General features: G+C 33.5%; 1 protein-coding gene across 1 annotated transcript; it reads left to right on the top strand.

Moving 5' to 3' along the window:
- Positions 1–10,710: 10,710 nt before the first annotated feature.
- On the top strand, positions 10,711–11,309 carry LOC117577889 (uncharacterized). The gene has a single exon (XM_034262867.2). It carries the CDS (start codon positions 10,811–10,813, stop codon positions 10,952–10,954), a length of 144 nt encoding a protein of 47 aa, XP_034118758.1. The 5' UTR covers positions 10,711–10,810; the 3' UTR covers positions 10,955–11,309.
- The last annotated feature ends 2,042 nt before the right edge of the window (positions 11,310–13,351 follow it).

The raw sequence follows: 13,351 nt of genomic DNA, 5'->3' as shown, positions 1-13,351 counted from the left end.
AATGCTTGGCGCATTCGTCTTATCGTTAAGTGTATTATTGAGTTTATTAGGACTAATTTGAGTAATCCGACAAATTGCTCAGATGACATAAAAATCATTTCGTTTGACTTCAATTGTCTACTATTTTTTAAATATCTTACTTTTCAATTATTTATGCTTTCTCTTTTTGAGATAATAAAGAACATCATGCTCATGTTATTGGAATAATATTAATGAAAAATACTTTAATCTGTAAAATTAAACATTACACATATTTTATTAAACGGAAAATAATATTATATCACAAAAAACGGCTGCTGCAATCGTTTGATTTAATTAACAACCTAGTATATTTTGTATTCAATGGTATATTTTCAGCATAATAGTATATCGGTATACCTTAGGTTTTAAGTTTAGAATCGATTTATCGATTATCGATTTATTGATTTGGTATATTTTAAAAATTATTCATAAATACGTGACCTTTATTGACTGTAGCTTTCTTACTTAAGAAAAGTTTAATTTATACCAACTCTTTATTTTCTATACATTTTACTTTCTTAAACAACTTCTTGCATATAGCCACTTAATATTTTTTAAAAATTTATAAAACAGACTTTGTCAAAAATGAATTATATTTACAAACATGGGTAGAAGGGTTTAATAACTTTGTGCCTCCAGGAAATGTACAATATATGGTATATTTTGTACTCTGTAGTATATTTTAAATGTGGTACTGATGTACTGAAATGTAGTATTGATAATATACCGAATGTATGCATTGGGCATTTTTAGTAATTTTGTGGTATATTAATTTGATATCTGTTGAATGTAGTACTATATTAATATACCAAATATTGCCTTTGGTATATTATAATGTTTAAGCGGTTTATTAATTTGGTTTATTTTAGAATAATGCCACACTTTTTTGCTCATTTCTAAAATGAGTAGCGAATATCTCGACTGCAGCTTTCATAATTCTTTTAATATGTAAATGATCTTTAATTATTGAGCTCAATTCAATCGTATTTCTCCTCCCTGTTCAGTCTTTATCGCAACAGAGAATTTAGTTTGCTGCAGCTCACTTCGGTCTTTCGTCTGTCTATCATATTATGCTTTTATTATCCAATCTCATGCTCCGCTCTCAGTTTCTCATCCGTTGGTAATGTTTCGGGTCTATTCAACGATATGGAAACAATCGTTGAGCTTTAACGAGGAGGCGGGGAATCGGCTTGTCAGTGGATTGCCAAGTGGCAAATGTTTAAAGCAGTCACTGTCGACGCGACATTAGGCAGCGGGCGGAGGGGGCGAGGAGAGCAAAAGGGGCACAAGGCACGGGGCACGGGGCATTTTGGTTTTTGGCAGTTGGTTACAGCGATTGAATTTAATTAGCTTATCATGAAAGCGTATTTCACATAAATTTATCAAAATTGCTTTACACAACAGCAGCAACGGGACCATGGTGGGGGGGGTGGGGGGGGGGGAGGGCAGGAACAGTGGCATCATATCTAGACAGAGCGAGAGAGAGAGAGGGGGTGACTGGTGGATGCTACATGCTGTGGCAGGGGCAGGGGCAGCGATGAGGGGTGTTGCCCAAATTGCATTACGGCCCGCCCATTAAACTGATAAAAACGAGAATCGAGTTGAGTTGTGTCGACTTGGGCGACACTTTAAACTTGATGGGAGAGTGAGACAGTAAATGAATGAGAGAGCATGAGAGTGAGAGAGAGAGAGAGAGGGAAGGGAGGTTGAAATTAAATTTATTAACGCACATTACAACGCATACACTTCACAGCACTCAAAAATGGGAAAGGGGGAAGGGAAACTCTACTTTTGGTGGTTACTTGAAGGTCGCTCGACAAGCGGAAGCAGCCACAGGAAGCAAAAGCAAAAGCAACCGCCTTTTGTTTTCCAAATGGATTGCAACCGATGCGAAAGCCAAGCCAACAAACAATCTAGAAAAGCGACAGACGGGGAAAACAGAAAGAAAGAGAGTCGAGGAAAAGACAAAAATAACAGCTTAAAGCGAAATGCAAAATGCAACAACGAACGAAATTTATTTCATTTACTGACTAAAGTCAGTTTCAGCTAATTTCACAGAAACAATTGTTCATTATTGCCAATTAAAGCAAAGGCGAAACTATTAGAAATTGTTCTTAAATCAAATTAGGAAATATTTACAGAATACAACATTTTAAAGTACAATAGATTCTTCTTTTTATTGTTATTTATTTGTTTCAATTAGTCTATTTATTTCAACATAATTGTATTAATCAGACAAAGTACAATTCAGTGAATCAGAATACGACATGAATATAATTTAATTACATTTTAGTTGTCTTCATCATCTTATTATTTCACTTAATAAGTTGCAACAATTTGTCTTTTCTCAGCAAAAAACTTAATATAATTACAAACTAAAACTATCGAAAATATATTTATTTGCTTCAATTTGTTTGTTTAAGACATTCATTAAACCAGCCAAACAAAGTTTCATTTTATTCAAATTTATTTCCGCAAGCAAACAAATTAAATATAATTTAAATGATCGAACCCATTCATTTGTCAAATAAAACATTATTTGTAAACTCAAATCTAGTGATTCGTGAAATGTTTTAAAAATAATTGATTTGCGTTTATTTCAGTTTTCTCATCATTTCATCTACTTAATTAACGTTTTATACAAGAATTATTCAATATTAAGTTATTTGCTTTTGCATTTATATATTCTTTTGAGAACTAATTTCGCTAATCAAAGAAAGTTGTATTATACAAATTAAGAGGATGTTAAGAAAATCATTTCAGTTAATTTTAATCATCTTTTGCTGTTAAACATTTTACCTACAAAAAAGTCTGTTCTTTTTTTTCTTCTTTGAAAATATTAAAAAAACATATTTCATGGAAACGAATAAAGAAAAATGTTCTTTAATTTAAATAATTATATTCAAGATAAATAACAAAGTTAGTTTAATCTTATACATACAAATACAAGTATGCAAATATTAAAACACATTAACTAGCTTCAAGCTGCCTTTTACAATTCACATTTGTGATTCCCTCTATTGGCTATTTAATTTCAATATTTTAACTAGAATATTGCAAGCAATTCATATTTAAATATAACATTGCTACATTAGAAGTTTCAATAAGCTTAAAGCTTTCACACTCATTATAAACATTTTTATTTTTAAATGTTAGCAAACTTTTTCTCTATAAAATAGATTTATTAAATAATATAGCGACATTGTTAAATGCAATTCATTTTTACAATAATAAAATAAAGTATGTTTTAAAAATTAATTATGGAGCTGTGACATTTAAAGAGCTTTAATAAGCTTTAAGTGGAAATCTATCTCATTTAAAGATATTTATTAAATATATTGCTTAAAATGACATTTATTAAATACAATTTATTTTTAACAATAATAATAAGTGTGTTTCAAATATGACCTTGTGACATTTGAAATGCTTTAATCAGCTTAAAGCTGAAAGCTTCCGACAAGGCCATTGCATTTGAAATGTGTCAGATAAGTTTAATAGAGAAAATCCCCCATAAGTGCGGGGTTATTTGAGCAGCTGTGGATGGGGTTAAAGTTGGGGGTTGGGGTTGGGTTTTGTGTTGCTCGATTGCAGCCTTATCGATGACACTTTGATAGCTGGCGAACTGTGCTAATTGATAAGCGAACACTCCTAATCGCCTCGTTTGGCCGAAAAACAACAAAAGCCGCTACCATAAAAATGTACGCGCATTTGCCACACTCAAGCGCATCTTTTCCTCTTTCCCTCTGTCCCTTATCGTGCTGCACTTGCCCCTTCCCTTCTCTTCCCATCACTTCGTGGTCTGCGCTATGTGACGCGTTCATTTATAGTGTCAATGCGATTATGATGATTATGTCGCTTCACGTGATGCACACAGAGAGGAAGAGAGACAAAGAGAGGGGGGAAATATATCTGCTAAGCCTCTGCTTGGCCTCTGTTCCCCCCCTCTGAGTTCCCTTCCCCCCTTTCAGATAGAGTGCAATTGAAGGCATTTGTGCGTGAAATTACATTGAAAATTTAATTGCGCACACAAAGTGCAGGCCGCTGTGCATTAGATACGCAAAATTTGCTCATAAATTAAAATGCAGTCCATGGATTATGTCGCACCACCCCCGCCCCCCGTCCCCCGCAACCAACTCTCTAATTAAATCCAGTAGATGAACAGTTGAAGGCTTCAAGCTGCTTTTTAGTAAAATATATTACGATATATTCCGTTATGTTAACACGCAATCGCGCATCGATCTTTGGTGTAATGCTTGTCGTGCTGCACTTTGAGATGTGGCCAACTTGTGGTATACTTAATATACGTAGTAACTCTTTCAGTTCTTTGCCAGCAGCTGCTGCTTCTTCTACTTCATTGTCGTCTTCATTTTCGTGCATCGCAAAAGTTGCAAAAGTTCGATATTTACCGCTAGCCATGTTTTGCTGTTGTTACCGACCGCACAGCAAGGAGGAAAAAAAAAGGGAAAACTCGTAAACCAGTTGATGCAATTTTCCAGTGCGAAAATTAACAAATACACACACACACACGCACATGAAAATGTGCGCTCGAGAATTCAATTTGCGTTGAGAAAACGGAACCGCAGTGGGCGTAGCGAGGATGAAGCTAAAGCTAAAGCAGAAGCAGAAATGCCAGCGAAAGCGGAGAAAGGAGAAAGGAGAAAGCGAACTGCATCGTCTGTTTACTTGAGGTTTTTTCGTTGTCGGCGTATGAGGGCCATCCGGAAGGAAGTGCAAGCGAACAAACCGAGCGCAGCACAAATACACCCACAACCAAAAGGGTGAGCGGGAGGGAGGGGGAGGGAGGTAGAAGCATAGACGGGTTCTAGCTGGGTCAGAGACTGCAGCCAAGAGACTCGAAGTCGGCCTCAGGTGGCGTCGCTGCATTGAAAATTGGCACAAACGGATGCCAGCGACGTTGCCGCGACGCGACGCGACGCCAGTCAGTTAGAGCTGCCACGCCCCCTTGATGGCCCACATCTTGTGTATTAGTGTATTTATTAAGAAATTTAATTTCAGCAGTGCAAGAAAAAAAACAAACGAAATGGTGCAACAAATGTGGCAAATTCGAGCAGCTGACATGAAGTATGGCATCAACTGTTGCCACAGTTGCAACGCGCAAAAGATGCAAATACAAGTTGCAGTTGCAGCTAAAGATACGCATACAAAATGCAGCAACAACACTGAAAAAAGAACAGTTTCTATAATCGAGGGCATTTATTTAAAAATTGAGTTTTAAAAAAGGCCACTTTGAGATTAAATTATTAAAACCTAAATAGGTAAGAATACAAGTAATATCCGCTGTCCATTTTCAATAAAAATACTAAAATAATACCAAAGACTTGGTATATAGGTGTTGTCAAATATTCAAAAAATATACCATAAAAATACACGCAATTCTTAGTCTAGTTTCAGTTTTTTTCAATTTCGGGGCAAACTCGATTAGAAATGCCTAGAAAGTATTTATCTAGCTTTCAGTTTTTTTGCTTGTTCAAAGCTTAGTCAGTCGAGCTGTAATGAACCAACCTTCGTTAAAGTCTGAGAGAGAAGAGGTTCTGGGCTCAAATGCAGCGCGATTCGACTGTTATTTTGTAAAAAGAATTTCCAATACGCATCTTATAATAAAATTTGTGGTCTTGAAAATATACGATTTTTTTTCATCTTATTAATAAGAACTTGATCTATCATCATATGTTCTTGAAATCAAGAAGTGTTTTCTAAATTCTTAGACGAAAATCTTGACTTTTTTTCAGTGCACAACTGGCAAAAAAAAAAAAAAAAACACTTACGAATGCATTTACAGTTGGAGATACAAACACAGTTATAGCTGCAGATATATCTAGGGACTCAGATACACATGCCATTCGCATAGTCTCGCAGACCATAAGCAAACACAAATGATGGCAATCTGTTAGCTGCTGCTGTTGCTGCTTTTGGTGCTGTTGGTGCCACATGCCCCTGCCTGTGGCATGCCACCGTCTGCACAATGCTAGCCAAATTTATATTATTAATGCCTGTTTATCTGCATGCGACGATGTCGCCCTCCAAATAGATAGATGCGCCCTGTCCCCTTCCCTTCTCTTCCTTTTGCCCCTTTCCATCTTTCCAGCTTCGCACACAATATAGCAGCAATTGTTTGTGGGTGTTGTCTTACCTCTCTTTCGCTCTCTCTCTAGTTGTATGCGCTGCTTTATGAGCTTCGATTAATTTGCGCGTAAACAGCGCGAGTTCTGGCACATTTGTAATCCACATATACTCAACTCGTATCTACTTCCTGCTGCTGGCTTTAACTTGGCTAAATCGATGGAATTTAAGTTGCGATTTGTGCTGCAAAATATGCGAGATAATCAGCTAGTCAATGGGTAATAATCTACAAACCCTCTAATCAATACAAAGCAATTAATAGAATCATTCATAATAAATCAATACGCAAAAATGTTTTATCAGTGATAATCAGAAACAAGTATGAAAGCTACAATGAGATAAAAGCAAAACATTGCGGTATTATTCTAAAAATATACCCAATTACATATATACCTCGAAAATACTTAAATATAACATAAAAAGACTATATTTGGTATGTTGTTATACTTTTCATGTTTAAAATATCCCATTGAGTAGAAAATATACCAGATTGTTGACCACAGTACAGCAATGAGGTAATATTCTAAAAATATACCAAATATTATACCGACAAAAATACTGGAATATACTATAAAAACTAGATTTATTATACGAGTATCGATACACTTTTACTTTCAAAATATACTTTAGAGTACAAGATATTCAATATGTTTATAACTAACCTAAAAAATAACAAATTCGTATACTGTTAAAATACTGGAATATAATCTAATAAGACTGTATTTGGTATATCGAAATACTATAACATTCAAAATATACCATGTAGCATAAAATATACTAGATTGTTAACCAAAGCAACCAAAGAATATAATCTAATAAGACTGTATTTGGTATATCGAAATACTATAACATTCAAAATATACCATGTAGCATAAAATATACTAGATTGTCAACCAAAGCTCCTAAGTGTTGACAGCAACAGCCGTTGTCACAAACTTATAATTCCCCGCTACCCAAAGGGTAGAGAGAGTATAAACAAGCTATTAACTTGACCAAAAAGTTTTCTGACTGCTGCAAATTCAATTGTAATCGACTCGGTTTTATTCTAGAAATTCTAGATTTCAATCTTAATTGATTCGAGAAGAGTTTTGAATCGCATTACAATACCAAAAACATTCCATCGATAATTGAGTTGCAAGTGAAATACAAAAGAGACACGAGAGATAACCAAAGTCGTTGTTGGTTGGTTCAACAGCCTGCGATTGCGATAAGCTCTGACTGCAATAACTCATAGAGAATAACTACACATTTAATGAGTACTATGAATACTACTACGAGTTGAACATAATCTCTCGGTTCATTATCTTTGCACAAGACAAAGCAACATTTTGAATCGAAACTACAACAAGCAAAAAATATTGTTGTACTTTGTTATGTATGTAGTATACGGCGCATTGTTTGCACTTGCGAATAGTATATTCAATTTACTCGCAATTACGCATACGCATGAGTACAGCCAGCACTCACCTTTGTATTCACATAATTAATGCGTAACTCAACTCAATTCAGAATTTGGGCAGAAGCCTTGTCAAAGGAGAGATCCTTTTATGAGGCCAGTTGTAATTTGAATTGCAATCGCAACTGATTAAGTTAACAAATTGAATGTGCTCGAACTCATTACGATATGAATAGGCTGTGAGTGCTGCTCTGAGTGCGTGAGTGAGTGAGTGTAAGTGCATATTATTGTAAAGCTGAAAGGCTTTCGCATTTAAATTATTGCAAAGCCTGATTAGATAGCCAGACATCGGACCATTTGTGCCTGCTCTACGTTTATGGCCACTCATTGTGTACTCAAAGCGCACTCATTGTGCACTCACAGTCCGAATGCAACTTGCACAATGACTGTGATGTTGTCATAGTCATAGTCATTTGTCTGGCTCCGCATTCATCAGCCGAGCGTCAATATAATCAACTACTTACACGCCCACATTCGCATTCAGACATTCGACACTCAGTATTCACTACTCGCTATTCAGCACTCGACACTCGCACTCGCACTCACAATTTGTACTTTCACACCTTTGCGATTAGTGAGTATTTATTGTTGAAACATTTGTCGCGACGATAACAGTTTATCATTATTAGACCCTCGCATGGCGTTGCAGCTAATGCGAAAAAAGTACTTGAGTAATGAGTGTAGTCGACGCAGGCATACCCTTTATTTGCATGCTTTTGATTTTATTTAAATTGCATTAAATGTACATAGAATCTTTCTTTCATATTTGTACAGATTTTTATGGAAGATTAGCTTAGAATTTAGAATTATTAATTAAATATATATATATTTCTAAATTTATTTAAAATAATCGCATTTTATTTTCATTCCTTTTTAAAAATGTTTTATCATTTTCATGGTTAATTAAAATTTATTTTATATAATTTTAGAAATGTTTTCAGTATTATTATAAATTTTAATTTCTCAGTTGTAGCGATTATATTTATTCTAAGAAATGAGTAATTGTTTTTGTAGCTATACAGAATTAATTTCATATAATTCTAGAACTGTTTACAGTATTATTCTGAAAGTTTTTTCCTTACTCGTTTCGATTTTATGAATTCCAAGAACTGCTTGCTTATCGCTAGATTGCATTTACATTTTGTAGTCACCACTTAATCTTCGTTTGCTTTTTGTTTTGCGGATACAGGGTATTAAAAATGTTACTAAGAGTAATAAAAATTAAATAGTTTTTGCAGTTCAAATAAATGAAAACGCTTTACAACTTTGGTAGCACCGAATGGAAGATGATCTAACAGAAAACTGTATTCCCGCAACTAATAAAAATAAATGGCATAAAAAACCATTACTATTAATAATCACAGAGTTGGGGCGAAATAATTGCATTGCTTGATGTAAATGAATAATATAATGAGCAAACAGTGATTAATTTATATAAATGTAAATATATAATAATAATTGATTGATTGTAAAATGAATTATGACTGAGGCACAACAATTTGTAAACAGTGCAAAAGAAAGCAATAAACTATAAATAGCAAGGCAACAAATATATATGGCGAGAGAAAAATATATTTCCAAAACATGCCAATTTTTGTTTGATCTTGAAAATACGCCAATAAAATCTGCGCAAATGATCACAGCGAAAGTATTAACAGATAAGAGCTAAAAATACAGAACTGCGTCTGAGACTGAAATGAACTTGGAGATAAGTTGCATACATATGTTAATTAATTTAGTATTAGCACATTATGAAGTGAATACAAGTATATATGCATGTAGTATGGAAAATATATAATATCATCTGTCTGTCCGCACCCATTGAAAGCACGCGCGGACAACGCAACCGGCAAGATTAAGAGATCTTTGATAAACAAATACTAAACTAATAAACAAACAAAAACATTGCGAAAAAAAAGAAAACACAAGCTAAGCAAATATAGAACGTGAGGGCGACGGGTATATGAGAAATGCTACACTGAGAGAAAGACTCATGAATTTGAGAACATTTCGATGAAAGAAATAATTCAAAAATATTGTTTTCACTTTATTTATTATATGTTTGTTATTTTGTAATCTTGAAATAAATGAAAAAATATATATAATAATAAAAACAAAATTTATGCCACAAAACTTCTTTAATTTAACAATTGAAAATAATATAATTAAATATAAAATTAATGTATATATATAACTATTGTTAGTCAATATTAAATAAGATATTAAATAAAAACAAAAAAAAAAATTTTTTTTTTATTTAGTTAAGAAGAGTAACAATTTAATTTTAAATTATGTATAAATATTGTTAATTCACCAGAAAAAATTTATCTCTTAATATTAGGAATATTTTGTGTCATGTTCAAGATTAATATATTACATTATCTTGAACAAGATTAAAATTGTTAGTTTTATGTTTATGTTAAAGTAGAAAATAGAAAATATTTTTAATAATTTCACTAATAGTAATAAAACAAATAATATAATATAAACTAAATATATTTATATAAATCGGTAAACGAAAATCGCTCTAAATGTAAAATAAAAATAAAAAATATTTTTTTTTTGAAATAGAAAAATATCTAATTTCTTTTATGAATATTTTTTAAATATTTAATATTTAAATATATTTTTAAATATCTATTTTCTTTTATGAATATTTTTAAAATATTTTCCGCTTGATCATAGTTTCAATGCTTGTGTTTCTCTCAGTGTACAAGAGCTGGCTGCGAAATGTGCGAAAATTCTTATCTAATGATCGATAATGATGGGCGAACGGCGGTGGAGGAAGTGCATAATACAGTGAGGAATGATGGGTGAGTAAGTGTGAAGAGGGGAGTGGTGATTGGGGGGAAGAGAGAACATATGGCAAATCGTAGGCGAATCCGTTGCTAAAGCAAAAGCTTCTGCTTCTCAGTGGCTGACGCGGTAGGCAGCAGGGCGACGTGACCAACCGCACATAGCGCATAGCGAAAGCTCTCGAAGTGAGAACGCAAAAGCAGGGAAGCAGTGAAGCAGGGGAGGTGGGAAATTGCGGAATGGGGAATGAACTGGAGTCGCTGTCGCTGCGCTATATAAAGCGTCATGCAGGTCGTGAGGCTCGCGCATAGTGCAAACGCATAGCTCGAACGTCAGTCACTTTGTTGAGTTTCTCAGTTTCTCAGTTTCGATTTCGATTCGATTTCTGCATTCAACATGTGGTCCAAGATTGCGATTACCGGTGCTCTGGCTGTAATGGGCGGCGCTCTTTATGTCAGCGCCGTGGACAACTTTGCGTATGTGGATCGCTCGCTGGAGGTTGCGATGCCCAAGGCGAAGCGTCATGTGGCCAAGGAATAGGCAAGGAAAGGAATGGAGTTACCAGTGCTGTGATCGAATGTGCAACTAGTTCCGATTTGTGCCACAAAATGAACTAGTTCAATATCCGCATTGTGTGAACAAGTCGCTCTTCGAGCTTGTTAAACAAGCCTGCGAAGAAGCGTCCACTTTCTACTCCATCAATCTTTAGTTGCCTGAACGAACAACAAAAGAGTTTCAGCGCTTTAAACTAATTTATAAATATTCTTAAGGAATTGTTTTTTTTTTTCTGTGTGTTTTTTTTTATTATCATGTAGTTTTGGCAATTAAGTTCCTGAAAGTATTCTTAAATGTTGTAAATAGTGCATAAATAAATATTATATAATTACTTTTAAATGCTGCGAGTTGTTTACTTATCGAATTGACTTTTTTTGTAGTACAACTTCTTATCGCCATTGGGAATTAACAATAAAAGAACTCACTATTTGGAATTAGTTTCTTAAATGACTGTTGATTATTATACCCGCTACCCATAGGGTAGAAGGGTATTATAACTTTGTGCCGGCAGGAAATGTATGTAACAGGTAGAAGGAGGCATCTCCGACCCTATAAAGTATATATATTCTTGATCAGCGTCAACAGCCGAGTCGATATAGCCATGTCCGTCTGTCCGTCTGTGTGTCTGTACGTCCGTCCGTATGAAACACTGGATCTCAGAGACTATAAGAGATAGAGCTATTATTTTTTTTCGACAGCATTTGTTATGTTTGCACGCAGATCAAGTTTGTTTCAAATTTTTGCCACGCCCACTTCCGCCCCCGCAAATCAAAAAAAATCGAATAACAAGCCTAATTTTAAAGCTAGAGTTACGAATTTTGGTATATGCAATAATTACTATAGTAGTTATAATTCCTGAAAATTTGCGATCAGATAAAAATTGTGGAAGTTATTAAAGAAATACTTTTGTATGGGCAAAAACGCCTACTTACTAGGGGTCTTAGTTGCTTTGGCCGACAATCTGGTACATTGTGCCGTCTATGGTATATTTTGAATGCGGTACTATATCGATATACCACATATACCATTTGGTATATTTTTAGTATTTTTTTTAGTATTTTCGGTATATTTTGAAAATGATACCGCAATTTTTTGCCTTTATTAAAAATGGGTAGCGGATATCTCACAGTCGAGCACACTCGACTGTAACTTTCTTACTTGTCTGTTAGTAATATTGTCACTTAAAGTCTCTCTTTTAAATTAGAAAACAATAATTTGGTTTCTCAAATACAATTGACTTGAAATACTTCCATTTTGTAGCATAACTTCTTATCGCTATTGAGGATTTACTCATTGGAATTAATAATAAAAGAACTCATTATTTATTGTGACAGACGGACGATGGTCTGCAGTATTCGCTCTTAAAGTTTGTTTTTTTTAAATAAACAAAAATTTTTGTTGAATTAAAAAAAACACAATTATTGTTTAAGCTAGCGAATTCTGTTTGCTATTATCGGAGTGGCTTTAAATAATCCAATTATATACAAAACAAGATACATTATATACAACAGCTGGTGAGCTTATCAACGTATCTGTTTATTTTGATTAAACTCGATAATCGATATTGATTAAGTTTCACTGATAAAACGATTCATACTCACATCGTAGAAACAAATTTATTTGGAATTCTTCACTTAACATCAATTGCGTGTTACATTTAAACGCAAGCGAATTCGAAGGAACAAATGATACACAATATAAACAAAGATGGTGAAGATTATCAACTTGGCATATTAAATTGTGCTTACTAACAATTTAATCACAAGAGATTTTATTAAAGACCCAGTGAGTAGCATTTTTAAACAATTTGCTAAAATATATTTATATTTTTATAAGCATTGTACAGAAAAACGATTTACAAATATATACAAACTTGTCAAGATTATTTACTTAACAGATTACATTTTATATGTTTGCTAATAAAATAAAACTATTTTTTTTATCGCAAACGATTTTAAATAAAAATGTAATGTCTAAATAAATGAAAAAAGCTTGAAAGATTATAAGTTTTACCATCGCAAAAGATTTTGTAGTAGAGTAGTAGAGTACTAAATATTTCTTGATAATTTGTTAAAATATATTTACATATTTTTCGAACCATTTCCAAACACAAATCATGAAAAACCGGCAGGATTTTTTCTTTGGCGGATTAAAAACTCCACCACAATTTCTAACAATTTAAACGTAAAATATTTTGAAGAAGATTATTTATGAGCGTATTAAATTTTATATGGTTGCTAACAGTTTAAAATAAATAAATAAAATTTAATCTTAAAAGGTTTCAAAGAATCATGTATTAATACGAAAGATTAAACAACTAGCAAGATTATTTACTTGGCAAATTAAATTCTGTAGTTTTGCTTACTATTTAATCGCAAGAGA

Source organism: Drosophila albomicans, chromosome X (assembly GCF_009650485.2).
Source record: "Drosophila albomicans strain 15112-1751.03 chromosome X, ASM965048v2, whole genome shotgun sequence".
Taxonomy (NCBI): domain Eukaryota; kingdom Metazoa; phylum Arthropoda; class Insecta; order Diptera; family Drosophilidae; genus Drosophila; species Drosophila albomicans.
Note: the sequence above shows the minus strand (reverse complement) of the source record. Positions and strands in the feature narration are given on the sequence as shown.